Source organism: Pseudophryne corroboree, chromosome 6 (assembly GCF_028390025.1).
Source record: "Pseudophryne corroboree isolate aPseCor3 chromosome 6, aPseCor3.hap2, whole genome shotgun sequence".
Classification (NCBI taxonomy): domain Eukaryota; kingdom Metazoa; phylum Chordata; class Amphibia; order Anura; family Myobatrachidae; genus Pseudophryne; species Pseudophryne corroboree.
This window is the reverse complement of record NC_086449.1, coordinates 524,356,792-524,374,359: the sequence shown is the minus strand read 5'-3', so window position 1 is coordinate 524,374,359 and position 17,568 is coordinate 524,356,792. Positions and strand designations below refer to the sequence as shown.

At 47.8% G+C, this 17,568-nt stretch overlaps 1 protein-coding gene across 1 annotated transcript in view; it reads left to right on the top strand.

Moving 5' to 3' along the window:
• The window catches only part of HELB (DNA helicase B), a 206,837-nt gene that overhangs the window by 132,111 nt on the left and 57,158 nt on the right, over positions 1–17,568 (top strand). The window contains exons 8-9 of the mRNA XM_063927539.1: positions 1,649–1,733; positions 1,818–1,877. Coding sequence (XP_063783609.1) covers positions 1,649–1,733; positions 1,818–1,877 — 145 coding nt within the window. The remainder of the gene's footprint in view (positions 1–1,648; positions 1,734–1,817; positions 1,878–17,568) is intronic.

Genomic DNA, 17,568 nt, shown 5'->3' with positions numbered 1-17,568 from the left:
TTTGTAGTACAATTCAGCTTGCACATTCTGTGGCAGGCCTGCCACAGCCAAAATCTGTAAATGCCCATTCCACAAGGAAGGTGGGCTCATCTTGGGCGGCTGCCCGAGGGGTCTCGGCTTTACAACTTTGCCGAGCAGCTACTTGGTCAGGGGCAAACACGTTTGCAAAATTCTACAAATTTGATACCCTGGCTGAGGAGGACCTGGAGTTCTCTCATTCGGTGCTGCAGAGTCATCCGCACTCTCCCGCCCGTTTGGGAGCTTTGGTATAATCCCCATGGTCCTTACGGAGTTCCCAGCATCCACTAGGATGTCAGAGAAAATAAGAATTTACTCACCGGTAATTCTATTTCTCGTAGTCCGTAGTGGATGCTGGGCGCCCATCCCAAGTGCGGATTGTCTGCAATACTTGTAAATAGTTATTGTTAACTAAAGGGTTATTGTTGAACCATCTGTTGAGAGGCTCAGTTGTGTTCATACTGTCAAACTGGATATAGTATCACGAGTTGTACGGTGTGATTGGTGTGGCTGGTAAGAGTCTTACCCGGGATTCTAAATCCTTCCTTATTATGTCAGCTCGTCCGGGCACAGTGTCCTAACTGAGGCTTGGAGGAGGGTCATAGTGGGAGGAGCCAGTGCACACCAGGTAGTCTTAAATCTTTCTAGAGTGCCCAGCCTCCTTCGGAGCCCGCTATTCCCCATGGTCCTTACGGAGTTCCCAGCATCCACTACGGACTACGAGAAATAGAATTACCGGTGAGTAAATTCTTATTTTTTTTTCAGTCTGTTCAGCTACAATTGGTTTCCTTTCTACTCAAGGAATGTTTTGTTTTTTTTAGTGTTTTTTTTTTTAATTTCTCTACAACAATTTTACTCCCACTCCTTTAATACTTTGAAGATCCATTCCATTCGTTAGCTCAGCTACCAGCCCACAACCTCTTGGCGAGAGCCTCTGATAAGCCAACAGCATCCTATATGCATAAGGATCTTTGTATTGCAAGACATGATAGCTGGCTGGTGAGTGAATTTGGTTGCCATTGCCAGCTATTTGTCAGTTTCTTCCTCCTCTGATTTTTAGAAATTATGATCATAATCTGTTAATTGCATGCTATGGGGTATATTCAGTTGATGTTGGATCCTTTCCTACGGAAAGGATCAGACATCTGTTCCCGACAATGCCAATCCGACTTTTTTTTTTTTTCTTTTTTTTTTTAAGTTGATTGACCTTGTCGGAAACTGGGCTAAAACCTGTCTGATTTGGCCACGCTTCAAACAAAACATGTGGATCTGCGGCTATTCCGCTGATCCACGTGTTTTCCGACAATCCACGTGTTTTCCGACAAGTCGGCATTGCTGACTTCGGGATTGAATAGGTCGGAACAGTTTCCGACCTAAAAAAGTCAGAAACTGCAATTGAATACCCCCTAAGTGTTGCTTTGAACAAAGGAGTATCCTAGGAAATCTGACTCCCATCAAATTATTAATGCAGGTGAAGGGACTTCAAAATTATTTGTATTTCAAAAACTCTGAACAGTCCTTCCTTTCCAAGAAAGTACTTTATCTCTCTCTGTGCTGTGACTACTTTGTCCCATAAAGTTACCTACTTAATTGCATTTCTAAAACTTGATTATGTTCTTGCAACACTCAGATTTGTACACTGCTATAAATACATTACTTCAGAATGGACCTGGATTACAGGATCATGAGCACTCGCAGTTCATTGCATTTAGGAGGTAAGGTAATGCAGGAGATATCATTCAGTACATGGTTTGCATAGTCTCTCCTATTTGCTAAAATGTGGGCGTGTTTGCATTTAGGAACGATTGTTTGTTGATCAACGAACTCTGCTGCAAACACTACTCCGGACATACAATCAAGTAAGTGTGATCTATGGTCCCCAACCCCTTCCCTCAGGTTCTGGTCTGGGTTAATTGGCTTTTATATTTGATTACCCCTAAAAATATTTGAGCACTTTGTAATTAAAGTTCTCAAAGGGATGTATTCGTTTTTCATCTCTAACGTGGTCTGTGTGTATATAATAATAAGAAGGATCAAGAGACTTAACTCGGTGAGAGTCTGGACAAGGCAGTGGTAGATAATCTAAATCTTTTTGTTCAGTGTTCCTTACAGAAGTTAAGTCTGTAAGGGCATTCATAAAAATTAGGTAGATCCAAGTACATTTACAGAGAAGGTCCTAACAGAACTCTCAAAACTCAGTTTATGCATCCATGGATACCAAAAGAACTTCAATGCATGCTGGCAACACATTAAAATAATTATTCAACCAGTCGCTTTCTACAGGAGTAATTCCAGAGGACTTAAAAACAGCAAATTTAGTGCCACTGTACAAAAGTGGAAGCAAGGAAGAGGCAAATAGCTACTGACCAATGAGCCTTACATTAGTAGTATGTAAAATAATGGCAACACTATTCAAAGAAAGTTGTGTAATATCTCAAATCCAGCAATTTATCGTATCCCAAATAACATGGATTTACTGGGGGAAAATCATGCTAAACAAATCTTACCGACTTTTCTGATTGGGTGCCTAAAGTAATAGATCAAGGGGGGCTGTAGATGTAGCTAATCTAGACTGCAGTAAGGTTTTTGACTTGAAAGTATGGGATTGGGTCACTCTCTTGTATTTGTTTGTGAACCCGGGTCAGGATATTTGTCAGTGTAGGTGTCTGGAGAATATGTGAAACTGGTTGGCTTGAGGATACCACCTGACATGTAATACAAAATAGTCAGTAAGCCTCTCCGACCGGGATTCAAACCTGGGCCTTGGCAGGGAGTGCCAGATCCTGCCACTGGACCTTCAGGGACTTCGGTGTTGGTAGATGAAAGGTTTCTGTAGAGAGAGTGAGTGTAACAGCAGCTTGACCAGGCTGGTTACTGGGTAGTTACTGTGAATGGTATGCGACACTCTCTAGTAGATGCAGTAATCTGGAAATGCTGGAGTGACAGAAATGGACAGTGGATTTACCAGGCTTGATACTGGATTGTACTGTAATCCAGGAACTGAGAGCATTCAGAGGGATAAGCACCGGAAACCCAAACACCGGAATGGATGGTAGCAGGAATGAGTGAGGCAAGCAGGTAGATCGAAGCAACTGACTGTGCGACCTTAGGAATGACCTGTGCTGATGGTAAGGAGGTCTCTATAGCAGATAATGGCAAAACGGCACTGGCAAGATACACAGGGAATAAACAGCAGGAGCACTGTTGGCTTCACCTAGTAATGATTAGGCTAGACATTGTACAGGTGTCTTCTGTGAGTCAGCTGATGGAATAAATACTCGGGGTTTAGCCAAGATTGGCTGAGCAGCATCAGGTGGTGCAGGACTGCTCAGGCTGACCTAGATTGGCTAGACTAGTCAGGTGATTGAGACAGAAGAACTCTGGATCTGGCTGGCAGTGAACTGCGGCCTCGTAGGCCGAGAAATATTGAGACCTTTATAGTTATCATGTGCACCGGACTTTGACAGCTTGCCACCTGATCGGGTATTAGCGTGGCAGGAGTGGTAAGTGATCCAGCGACATGGGAGGACAGACCGATTAGTGACAGAATAGACTCCAATTTATACATCTGTGGGATAGACCTATGTATGGCCTTACAAGGAACAAATAAGATTAAAGTTACCAATAGGAAAAGAAGACAGGCTGCATGGGACAAGTGGTTTTTATATGCCATCAGATTCTGTTTCTATGTCATCAGGTGTTTGAGGTGGTGTTCTAAATCCACACCAGCCCTCGTTACTCTTAAAATGCATCTTCAATTTTGTCCTTTTATGATCGTTTTAGGGGAGTGCGGCAGAAATCGGGCAGGGAGGCAAGAGGGGTCTGAAAGAGGTCAATTTGCTTGTAAATATTTTCCATAAATGGGCAGATGTTTATGCTATTAAAAATTTTAAATGTATGTGGGGGGTCTCCTGAGGTTTTCCTGAATTGTGGTTGTAGTGTTTTTAGCTGCTTTCAGGATGTGGCCTACAATACACCTGTAACATTTATGCTAAAGTGGGAGAAAATTATGAAGCAAAGCAATCATGTGTTTTACAAGTATACAATTTACCCTTACATTTTGCTTGAAGTATAAATACCCTTTGTCACATAGACTGCACCTTTAGGCAGATCCAGACAATGGAACGCAAGTTAGCCTATTCAGCAGTCACCAACACAAAGGTTCCTCTGAAAATTCAGAGCAGCCATAGCAGTTCTAAGTGCCCTTATGCTGTAAGTATAGTTTGATAAAGTTCTTAATATTACTTATACAGTAAGAAACTATATTGTAGAGGATGGGGGATCTACGCTCTTCAGGATACAAGATCTGCCTTTGTCAACACCTGGAGGCCTATCCAAATGCTAAATACTAACCATAGAAATCAGGTGCTTTTGAGAAATGGTGCTATAAAGGGTGTTGCCATGTGTAATGTGTGAAATAATAAATAAGACACTTAAATAATTGGTGTTTGCTGCTTCTTCCAACAGACAACAATTTATGTAAAAAAAGTGTAGTACGTGTAAATCACAGGGTGCTTACATCAAGGTACTGTATACCTATAAACTACTGGTCTTATTTTTCACCAATGAATATGCATATATAGGTAGATATATTTTTCCAAGCCAATGTAATTATAAAAATTACCATTTATTTTCAATTCCATATAGAACATACAGAAAGACACACATACAATAGAACATACATGCGATAGGTTTCCGATGGTGCATTGCATTGGTAGAGCAGACACAATCTGACGGTCTGGTTGTGAACTGTAACCTCTGACTAAACTTCTTGTGAAATGTCAAGACACAGAACCGTATAAAAACAGCGCTGCACATTGAAGAAGTCAGCTTGTTCATTACCCTCACAAACTCATCATGGAGCTCAGCAGAGGCCACTGGAGAGCCATGATCTTCTATTCACTTGATACTGCACAAAAAAAGCTTGACCAGTGCAAGGTTTCCACACGCTGAGAGCCCTATTAGCTGACTCGAGAGCAGAAAGAGGCTTGGGTGACTTTGTGCTGCGACTTGCTGTGCGGGTGTGCTGGCTGTCGCTCAAACTGTCTGGGAGATAATTAGTGGTGGTGGTGGATCCTAGATCTACATTCTCATCCCAGAGACCAAAAGTCAACCTGCTGGACTGCAGTTGGAGTTGCGCTGCCACTGAAGTTACAACGTGAGCGCAGCGTGGGCAAGCAGATGGTGTCTGTTTTTGTGGCCAAGACTTGTCATATTGTGCAGCAGCGCACAGTCACAGGGCACTGGTACGCCAACCAGAGCCTGCCGTAAGTGCTGGAGGCAATTTCCAGATGCCATCCAAGAACTTGCGCTCGTAGTGACCACCTCTGTCGCAACAGTGCACATGCGCACAGGTCCAAGAAAGTGGCAGATTTTCTGGCCAATGAACGCATCCACGTGTTTAATCATCTGCCATACAGTCCAGGCTCCCACAAATCAAGCGTGGGATTCGTTTTGAGTCCCCAGAAGCTGCAAAGGAGACCTTCATACAGCATGTAGAAGACACACGGTACCTGCCTTGGACTGGTCCAGCTGCTGCACCTAGTGGTTTGAGCACATGCAACTTTGCGTAGACTCATCTGGCGAAAAATGTAATGTTCACTTTGTAAACGCAATACTTTTCTCTGACGTCCTAGTGGATGCTGGGAACTCCGTAAGGACCATGGGGAATAGCGGCTCCGCAGGAGACTGGGCACAACTAAAGAAAGCTTTAGGACTACCTGGTGTGCACTGGCTCCTCCCCCTATGACCCTCCTCCAAGCCTCAGATTTTTGTGCCCGGCCGAGATGGGTGCAATCTAGGGGGCTCTCCTGAGCTTCTTAGAAAAAAGTTAGTTTTAGGTTTTTTTATTTTCAGTGAGACCTGCTGGCAACAGGCTCACTGCATCGAGGGACTAAGGGGAGAAGAAGCGAACCTGCCTGCTTGCAGCCAGCTTGGGCTTCTTAGGCTACTGGACACCATTAGCTCCAGAGGGATCGAACACAGGCCCAGCCTTGAAGTCCGGTCCCAGAGCCGCGCCGCCGGCCCCCTTACAGAGCCAGAAGCAAGAAGAGGTCCGGAAGATCGGCGGCAGAAGACATCAGTCTTCATCAAGGTAGCGCACAGCACTGCAGCTGTGCGCCATTGCTCCTCATGCACACCTCACACTGCGGTCACTGATGGGTGCAGGGCGCTGGGGGGGGGCGCCCTGAGCAGCAATATTAACACCATGGCTGACAAAAATACATCACATATAACCCCCAGGGCTATATGGATGTACATTAACCACTGCCAGAATCCATAAAAATGCGGGAGAAAAGTCCGCGAAAAAGGGGCGGAGCTATCTCCCTCAGCACACTGGCGCCATTTTTCCCTCACCGCTCCGTTGGAGGGAAGCTCCCTGGCTCTCCCCTGCAGTAACTACACTACAGAAAGGGTTAAAAAAGAGAGGGGGGGCACAAATTAGGCGCAGTATACAATATATGCAGCTATAAGGGAAAACACTTTTTTATAGGTGCTATCCCTGTGATATATAGCGCCCTGGTGTGTGCTGGCATACTCTCCCTCTGTCTCCCCAAAGGGCTTTGTGGGGTCCTGTCCTCTATCAGAGCATTCCCTGTGTGTGGGCTGTGTGTCGGTACGGCTGTGTCGACATGTATGTGGAGGATAATGAGGTGGAGGCGGAGCGAATGCCTGTAAATATGTTGTCACCCCCTGCGGGGTCGACACCGGTGTGGTTGAATTATGGAAGGATTACGTGAAAGTGTCAACTCCTTACATAAAAGGTCGACGACACAGAACAGCCGGCTACTCAGCTTGTGCCTGTTCCAGCGTCTCAAATGTCATGGGGGGCTCTAAAAACGCCCGCTACCTCAGATAGCAGACACAGATGTCGACACTGATGCCGACTCCAGTGTCGACGACGATGAGACTAGTGTACCCTCCAAATAGGTCCACCCGTTACATGATTGAGGCAATGAAAAATGTATTACACATTTATGATTATACCCCAGATACCACATAAAAAGGGTATTGTGTTTGGTGAGAGAAAACTATTAGTAGTTTCTCTGACGTCCTAGTGGATGCTGGGAACTCCGTAAGGACCATGGGGAATAGCGGGCTCCGAAGGAGGCTGGGCACTCTAGAAAGATCTTAGACTACCTGGTGTGCACTGGCTCCTCCCACTATGACCCTCCTCCAAGCCTCAGTTAGATTTCGTGCCCGGCCGAGGTTGGATGCACACTAGGGGCTCTCCTGAGCTCTTTGAAAGTAATAGTCTTAGATTTTTTTATTTTCAGTGAGACCTGCTGGCAACAGGCTCACTGCAGCGAGGGACTAAGGGGAGAAGAAGCGAACTCGCCTGCTTGCAGCCGGATTGGGCTTCTTAGGCTACTGGACACCATTAGCTCCAGAGGGATCGACCGCAGGCCCAGCCTTGATGTTCGGTCCCGGAGCCGCGTCGCCGTCCCCCTTACAGAGCCAGAAGCAAGAAGATGGTCCGGAAAATCGGCGGCATGAAGACTGTCTTCACCAAGGTAGCGCACAGCACTGCAGCTGTGCGCCATTGCTCCTCTCACACACTTCACACTCCGGTCACTGAGGGTGCAGGGCGCTGGGGGGGGGGCGCCCTGAGGCAGCAATAAAAACACCTTGGCTGGCTAAAATACCTCAATATATAGCCCCAGGGGCTATATATGAGGTAAATACCCCTGCCAGAATTCCATAAAAAGCGGGAGAATAGGCTGCGAAAAAGGGCGGAGCCTATCTCCTCAGCACACTGGCGCCATTTTTCCCTCACAGCTCCGCTGGAAGGAAGCTCCCTGGCTCTTCCCTGCAATCTACAGTACCAGTAAGAGGGAAAAGAGAGGGGGGGCATTAAATTTGGCAGTATATATATTTTATTGAAAAGCAGCTATTAGGGACATAACTCAGTTAGTCCCTGTGTGTGTATATATATATATATATATATATATATATATATATATATATATATATATAGCGCTCTGGTGTGTGCTGGCATACTCTTACTCTGTCCCCCCAAAGGGCTTTTTGTGGGTCCTGTCCTCTGTTGGAGCATTCCCTGTGTGTGTGGAGTGTGTCGGTACGGCTGTGTCGACATGTTTGAGGAGGATAATGATGTGGAGGGGGAGCAGATGCCTTTAGCAGGGATGTCACCCCCTGGGGGGCATACACCTGAGTGGATGAGTTTATGGCAGGAAATGAGTGCACGTTTAGACTCCTTACATAAAAAATTTGACGACATGCCGACTGTGGGACAGCCGAGTCTTCAGCTCGTGCCTGTCCAGGTGTCTCAAAAGTCATCAGGGGCTCTGAAACGCCCGCTATCTCAGATGGCACAAGTAGATGTCGACACGGATACTGACACCAGTGTCGACGACGATGAGTCAAATTTAATGCCCGTTAAGGCCATTCACTGCATGATTGAGGCAATGAAAGAGGTGTTAAATATTTCTGATTTACATCCAGGTACCACAAAAAAGGGGATTATGTTTGGGGAGAAAAAACTACCTGTAGTTTTTCCCCCGTCAGATGAATTAAATGAAGTGTGTGAAGAAGCGTGGGCTTCCCCTGATAAGAAATTGGTAATTCCTAAGAAGATACTAATGGCGTTCCCTTTCCCGCCAGAGGATAGGTTACGTTGGGAAACACCCCCTAGGGTGGATAAAGCGCTCACACGTTTGTCTAAAAAGGTGGCACTACCGTCCCAGGATACGGCCGCCCTTAAGGAACCTGCTGATAGAAAGCAGGAGGCGATCCTGAAGTCTGTATATACACACTCAGGCATTATACTTAGACCAGCTATTGCGTCAGCATGGATGTGCAGTGCTGCCGCTGCGTGGTCAGATAAACTGTCAGAAAATATTGACACATTAGACAGAGACACGATTCTGCTAACAATTGACCATATCAAAGACTCAGTCTTATACATGAGAGATGCACAGAGGGAAATCTGCCGGCTGGCATCTAAAGTAAGTGCATTATCCATCTCTGCGAGGAGATGCTTATGGACTCGCCAGTGGACTGGAGATGCAGATTCCAAAAGGCACATGGAAGTTTTGCCTTATAAAGGGGAGGAATTATTTGGGGATGGTCTCTCCGACCTAGTTTCCACAGCAACGTCTGGGAAGTCAGCATTTTTACCCCATGTCCCCTCACAGCCTAAGAAGGCGCCATTTTATCAGGTTCAGTCCTTTCGGACCCAGAAAAACAAGCGGGGAAAAGGAGGGTCTTTTCTGTCTAGAGGCAGAGGTAGGGGAAAAAGGCTGCAGCAAACAGCAGGTTCCCAGGAACAAAAGTCCTCCCCCGCTTCCTCTTCCAAGTCCGCCGCATGACGGTGGGGCTCCACAGGCGGAGCCAGGTACGGTGGGGGCCCGCCTCATGAATTTCAGCGATCAGTGGGCTCGCTCACAGGTGGATACCTGGATCCTTCAAATAGTATCTCAGGGATACAAGCTGGAATTCGAGGCGGCTCCACCCCACCGGTTCCTAAAATCTGCCTTGCCGATTGCTCCCTCAGACAGGGAGGCGGTGCTAGCAGCGATTCACAAGCTGTATTCCCAGCAGGTGATAAACAGGGTACCCCTACTTCAACAAGGCCGGGGTTACTATTCCACACTATTTGTGGTGCCGAAACCGGACGGTTCGGAGAGACCCATTTTAAATTTGAAATCCTTGAACACATACATAAAAAGATTCAAGTTCAAGATGGAATCGCTCAGGGCGGTTATTGCGAGCCTGGACGAGGGGGATTACATGGTATCCCTGGACATCAAGGATGCTTACCTGCATGTCCCCATTTACCATCCTCACCAGGAGTACCTCAGATTTGTGGTACAGGATTGCCATTACCAATTCCAGACGCTGCCGTTTGGACTCTCCACGGCACCGAGGGTATTTACCAAGGTTATGGCGGAAATGATGATACTCCTTCGAAAAAAGGGAGTTTTAATTATCCCATACTTGGACGATCTCCTAATAAAGGCACGATCCAAGGAACAATTGTTAGTGGGAGTAGCACTATCTCAGGAAGTGCTGCGCCAGCACGGCTGGATTCTGAATATCCCATAGTCACAGCTGGTCCCCACGACACGTCTAATGTTCCTGGGAATGATTCTGGACACAGTCCAGAAAAAAGTGTTTCTCCCGGAGGAGAAAGCCAGGGAGTTGTCTTCTCTAGTCAGAGACCTCCTAAAACCAAAACAGGTATCGGTGCATCACTGCACGCGGGTCCTGGGAAAGATGGTAGCTTCTTACGAAGCAATTCCATTCGGCAGGTTCCATGCCAGAATTTTTCAGTGGGACCTGTTGGACAAGTGGTCCGGATCGCATCTTCAGATGCATCGCTTGATAACCCTGTCCCCAAGAACCAGGGTGTCTCTTCTGTGGTGGCTGCAGAGTGCTCATCTTCTGGAGGGCCGCAGATTCGGCATACAGGACTGGGTCCTGGTGACCACGGATGCCAGCCTACGAGGCTGGGGGTCAGTCACAAAGGGAAGAAACTTCCAAGGACTATGGTCAAGTCAGGAGACTGCCCTTCACATAAATATTCTGGAACTAAGGGCCATTTACAATGCCCTAAGTCGAGCAAAATCCCTGCTCCTATACCAGCCGGTGCTGATCCAGTCAGACAACATCACGGCAGTCGCCCATGTGAATCGACAGGGCGGCACAAGAAGCAGGATGGCAATGGCAGAAGCCACAAGAATTCTCCGATGGGCGGAGAATCATCTACTAGCATTGTCAGCAGTGTTCATCCCGGGAGTGGACAACTGGGAAGCAGACTTTCTCAGCAGGCACGACCTCCACCCGGGAGAGTGGGGACTTCATCCAGAAGTCTTCCAAATGATTGTAAATCAATGGGGTCGTCCACAGGTGGACATGATGGCGTCCCGCCTAAACAAAAAACTAGAGAGGTATTGCGCCAGGTCAAGAGACCCTCAGGCGATAGCTGTGGACGCTCTAGTGACACCGTGGGTGTACCGGTCAGTTTATGTGTTCCCTCCTCTACCTCTCATACCAAAGGTATTGAGAATAATAAGAAAGCGAGGAGTAAACACAATTCTCGTGGTTCCGGATTGGCCAAGAAGAGCGTGGTACCCGGAACTTCAAGAGATGATCTCAGAGGATCCGTGGTCTCTGCCGCTCAGACAAGACCTGCTACAGCAGGGGCCCTGTCTGTTCCAAGACTTACCGCGGCTGCGTTTGACGGCATGGCGGTTGAACGCCGGATCCTGAAGGAAAAGGGCATTCCGGAGGAAGTCATTCCTACGCTTATTAAAGCCAGGAAAGAGGTCACAGCAACTCATTATCACCGCATATGGCGGAAGTATGTTGCATGGTGTGAGGCCGAAAAGGCCCCAACGGAGGAATTTCAACTAGGTCGATTTCTGCATTTCCTGCAAGCAGGAGTAAATATGGGCCTAAAACTAGGCTCCATTAAGGTACAGATCTCGGCTCTGTCGATTTTCTTTCAAAAAGAACTAGCTTCAGTACCTGAAGTTCAGACATTTGTTAAAGGAGTGCTGCATATTCAGCCCCCGTTTGTGCCCCCTGTGGCACCTTGGGATCTCAACGTGGTGTTGAGTTTCTTAAAATCACATTGGTTTGAACCACTAAAAACCGTGGATCTGAAATATCTCACGTGGAAGGTGGTTATGTTATTGGCCTTGGCTTCTGCCAGGCGAGTATCAGAATTGGCGGCTTTGTCCTGTAAAAGCCCTTATCTGATTTTCCATATGGATAGGGCAGAATTGAGGACTCGTCCCCAGTTTCTCCCAAAGGTGGTGTCAGCGTTTCACCTGAACCAGCCTATTGTGGTGCCTGCGGCTACTAGGGACTTGGAGGACTCCAAGTTGCTAGACTTTGTCAGGGCACTGAAAATATGTTTCCAGAACGGCTAGAGTCAGAAAATCTGACTCGCTGTTTATCCTATATGCACCCAACAAGCTGGGTGCTCCTGCTTCTAAGCAGACTATTGCTCGTTGGATTTGTAATACAATTCAGCTTGCACATTCTGTGGCAGGCCTGCCACAGCCAAAATCTGTCAATGCCCATTCCACAAGGAAGGTGGGCTCATCTTGGGCGGCTGCCCGAGGGGTCTCGGCTTTACAACTTTGCCGAGCTGCTACTTGGTCAGGGGCAAACACATTTGCAAAATTCTAAAAATTTGATACCCTGGCTGAGGAGGACCTGGAGTTCTCTCATTCGGTGTTGCAGAGTCATCCGCACTCTCCCGCCCGTTTGGGTACTTTGGTATAATCCCCATGGTCCTTACGGAGTTCCCAGCATCCACTAGGACGTCAGAGAAAATAAGAATTTACTCACCGGTAATTCTATTTCTCGTAGTCCGTAGTGGATGCTGGGCGCCCATCCCAAGTGCGGTTTATCTGCAATACTTGTACATAGTTACTGTTAACTAAATCGGGTTATTGTTGAGCCATCTGTTGAGAGGCTCTGTGGTTTCATACTGTTAACTGGGTTTCATATCACGAGTTGTACGGTGTGATTGGTGTGGCTGGTATGAGTCTTACCCGGGATTCAAAATCCTTCCTTATTGTGTACGCTCGTCCGGGCACAGTATCCTAACTGAGGCTTGGAGGAGGGTCATAGTGGGAGGAGCCAGTGCACACCAGGTAGTCTAAGATCTTTCTAGAGTGCCCAGCCTCCTTCGGAGCCCGCTATTCCCCATGGTCCTTACGGAGTTCCCAGCATCCACTACGGACTACGAGAAATAGAATTACCGGTGAGTAAATTCTTATTTTTTCCTGCATCTGAGAAATTAAATGAGGTGTGTGAGGAAGCGTGGTCTCCCGATTAAGAAATTGATAATTTCAAAACGGTTATTGGCAGCGTACCCTTTCCCGCCAGAGGATAGGTCACGCGGTGAAACACCCCATAGGGTAGATACAGCGTTTACACGCTTATCAGAAAAGGTGGCACTACCGTCTCCGGATACGGCCGTCCTGAAGGAACCTGCTGATGGAATGCAGGAGGTTACCCTATAAGATATAGTCACACACTAGGGCATTATATTGCGACCAGCCGTTGCTTCGGCATGGATGTGCAGTGCTCCCGCTGCATGGTCAGATTCCCTGTCGGAAAATAACTATGGATAGGGACAATATTTTGCTGACAATAGAGCATATAAAAGACGTGGTCTTATACATGCGTGATGCACAGAGGGATAATTGCCGACTGGCATCAAAAATAAGCGCTAGGTCCATTGCCGCCAGACGGGGGTTATGGACTCGGCAATGGTCAGGCGATGCCGACTCGAATCGGCACATGGAAGTTTGCCCTATAAGGGGGTAAAACTGTTTGGGGATGGTCTGTCAGACCTCGTTTCCACAGCTACTGCTGGGAAATCGACTTTTTTGCCACAGGTTACCCCACAACAATAGAAAGCACCGTATCATCAAGTACAGTCCTTTCGGCCCCAGAAAAGCAAGAGGGCTAGAGGCTCATCCTTTCTGCCGAGAGGCAAAGGTAGAGGAAAAAGCAACAGCTAGTTCCCAAGAGCAGAAGTCCTCCCCTGCGTCCGGTAAGCCCACAGCATGACGCTGGGGCTGCTTAGGCGGACCCGGGTACGGTGGGGGCCCGTCTCAGAAATTTCAGCGCCAGTGGGCTCTCTCACATGGATCCCTGGGTCCTTCAGGTAGTTTCTCAGGGGTACAGGCTGGAGTTCGAGATGTTCGCCCCCCCGCCTTTTCATAAAATCTGCCTTACCGGCACCTCCCTCTGCCAGGGAGGCGGTGTTGGTGACTATTCAACACTATAATCACAACAAGTGATTGTCAAGGTGCCCCTCCTTCAGCAAGGAAGGGGTTACTATACCACAATGGTCGTGGTACCGAAACAGAACGGTTCGGTGAGACCCATCTTAAAATTAAAATGCTTGAATTTTTTCTATCAGAAGATTCATGTTCAAGATGGAATCGCTCAGGGCGGTTATTACGAGCCTGGACGAGGGGGATTACAGGGTCTCCCTGGACATCAAGGATGCGTACCTGCATGTCCCCATTTACCCTCCTCACCAGGAGTACCTCAGATGTGTGGTACAGGACTGTCACTCTCAGTTCCAGATGCTGCCGTTGGAGTTGCCCACGGCTCCGAAGGTCTTTACCAAGGTAATGATCGAAATGATACTCCTTCGCAAGAAGGAAGTTTTTATTATCCCGTATTTGGACGATCTCCTGATAAAGGCGAGGTCCAAAGAACAGTTGGTAATAGGGGTAGCACTCTCTCGGGAAGTGCTACAACAGCACGGCTGGATTCTCAATTATCCAAAGTCACAGCTGGTCCCGACGACACGTCTTCTGTTCCTGGGAATGATTCTGGACACAGACCAGAAAAGAGTGTTTCTTCCAGTGGAAAAAGCTGAGGAGTTGTCATCTCTAGTCAGAGACATCCTGAAACCAGGACAAGTGTCGGCACATCAATGCACACGAGTCCTGGGAAAAATGGTAGCTTCGTACGAAGCATAATTCCATTCGGAAGGTTCCACGCAAGGACGTTCCAGTGGGGCCTGGGGGACAAATGGTCCGGGTCCCATCTACAGATACAACAGCGGATAACCCTGTCAGCAAGAAACAGGGTGTCGCTGCTGTGGTGGCTGCAGAGGGCTCATCTACTAGAGGGCCGCAGATTCGGAATACAGGACGGGGTCCTGGTGACCACGGATGCCAGCCTTCGGGGCTGGGGTGCAGTCACACAGGGAAGAAATTTCCAAGGAAATTTCGCCTCACATTAATATCCGGGAGCTAAGAGCTTTTTACAATGCCCTAAGTCAAGCAAGGCCCCTGCTTCAGAACCAGCCGGTACTGATCCAATCAGACAACATCACGGCGGTCGCCCATGTAAACAAACAGGGCGGCACAAGAAGCAGGATAGCGATGGCAGAAGCCACAAGGATTCTCCGATGGGCGACCTACACCCGGGAGAATGGGGACTTCATCCAGAAGTTTTCCAAATGCGGAAAAACCGTTGGGTATGACCACGGGTGGACATGATGGCGTCCCGCCTCAACAAAAAGTTGAAAAGATATTGCGCCAGGTCAAGAGACCCTCAGGCGATCGCTGGGGACGCTCTAGTGACACCGTGGGTGTACCAGTCGGTTTATGTGTTTCCTCCTCTGCCTCTCATTCCCAAGGTACTGAGAATCATACGGCATGGCGGTTGAACACCATATCCTAATGGGCATTCCGGAGGAAGTCATCCCTACCCTGCTCAAAGCCAGGAAGGATGTCACCGCAAAACGTTATCACCGCATTGGGCGAAAATATGTTGCGTGGTGTGAGGCCTAGAAGGCCCCGACGAAGGAATGTCAGCTGGGTCGATTCCTACAATTCCTGCAAGCAGGAGTGATGTTGGGCCTCAAATTGGGGTCCATCAAAGTCCAGATTTCGGCTCTGTCGATTTTCTTCCAGAAAGAACGGGCTTCACTGCCTGTAGTTCAGACTTTTGTCAAAGGAGTTCTGCATATTCAGCCTCCTTTTGTGCCCAGTGGCACCTTGGGATCTCAATGTGGTTTTGGAATTCCTGAAATCACATTGGTTCGAACCACTTAAGACTGTGGATTTAAAATATCTCACGTGGAAAGTGGTCATGCTGTTGGCCCTGGCTTCGGCCAGGTGAGTTTCAGAATTGGCGGCTTTGTCTTGTAAAAGCCCTTATCTGTTTTTCCATATGGATAGGGCAGAATTGAGGACTCGTCCTCAGTTTCTCCCGAAGGTGATCTCCGTTTTTCACTTGAACCAACCTATTGTGGTGCCTGCGGCTACTAGGGACTTGGAGGATTCCAAGTTGCTGGACGTAGTCAGAGCCTTGAAAATTTACGTTTCCAGGACGGCTGGAGTCAGAAAGTCTGACTCGCTGTTTATCCTGTATGCACCCAACAAGATGGGTGCTCCTGCTTCTAAGCAGTCTATTGCGCGCTGGATGTGTAGCACTATTCAGCTGGCGCATTCTGCGGTGGGATTACCGCAGCTTAAATCTGTTAAAGCCCATCCCACGAGGAAGGGGGGCTCATCTTGGGCGGCTGCCCGAGGGGTCTCGGCTTTACAACTTTGCCGAGCTGTTACTTGGTCAGGGGCAAACACGTTTGCAAAATTCTAAAAATTTGATACCCTGGCTGAGGAGGACCTGGAGTTCTCTCATTCGGTGCTGCAGAGTCATCCGCACTCTCCCGCCCGTTTGGGAGCTTTGGTATAATCCCCATGGTCCTTACGGAGTTCCCAGCATCCACTAGGACGTCAGAGAAAATAAGAATTTACTTACCGATAATTCTATTTCTCGTAGTCCGTAGTGGATGCTGGGCGCCCATCCCAAGTGCGGATTGTCTGCAATACTTGTACATAGTTATTGTTAACTAAAACGGGTTATTGTTGTGAGCCATCTATTCAGAGGCTCCTCTAGTATCATGCTGTTAACTGGGTTTCATATCACAAGTTGGACGGTGTGATTGGTGTGGCTGGTATGAGTCTTACCCGGGATTCAAAATCCTTCCTTATTGTGTACGCTCGTCCGGGCACAGTATCCTAACTGAGGCTTGGAGGAGGGTCATAGGGGGAGGAGCCAGTGCACACCAGGTAGTCCTAAAGCTTTCTTTAGTTGTGCCCAGTCTCCTGCGGAGCCGCTATTCCCCATGGTCCTTACGGAGTTCCCAGCATCCACTACGGACTACGAGAAATAGAATTATTGGTAAGTAAATTCTTATTTATTATTATTATTTTTTTGTGCTGCTGGAAAACTGGCGTGCACCAATTTGGGACTCTGCCACTGTGTTTATATAGCTTTGGCAGATGCTGAAAACTTGATTGGACAGGGAGATGACTTAGTGCCTTATATTGAAGCATGTACTGTGTGTATTTTATGCAATTTAACGGTTAGTAGTTCTATCACGTTTTACTTCTGGACCCTTAAACCGGAAGGAACGCTACGTAGCCCTATTTAAACCAGGACAGCACAAGTGGTGTGCAGTCAATAGGTCTACAGTGTCTAGTTAGACAGTCAATAGCAGAGCCGGCCCTGACCAATATGATGCCCTAGGCAAGATTTTGGCTGGTGCTCCCTACTGCTCCTACCCCCTATATTTTTAATAGGACCAGTATGCACATTTAGGTGTGCAGCCCAAAACGGGGCATCTTCTTGCTGGGAAGGGGCATGGCCACACAATTATACACCCAGTTGAAAATACACCACCCAGTACTGCAACTTTATTCACATTATATCATGCAATAATGTCTCTTTCTCTATCGTCCTAGTGGATGCTGGGGTTCCTGAAAGGACCATGGGGAATAGCGGCTCCGCAGGAGACAGGGCACAAAAAGTAAAGCTTTAGGATCAGGTGGTGTGCACTGGCTCCTCCCCCTATGACCCTCCTCCAAGCCTCAGTTAGATTTTTGTGCCCGGCCGAGAAGGGTGCAATCTAGGTGGCTCTCCTAAAGAGCTGCTTAGAAAAGTTTAGCTTAGGTTTTTTATTTTACAGTGAGTCCTGCTGGCAACAGGATCACTGCAACGAGGGACTTAGGGGAGAAGAAGTGAACTCACCTG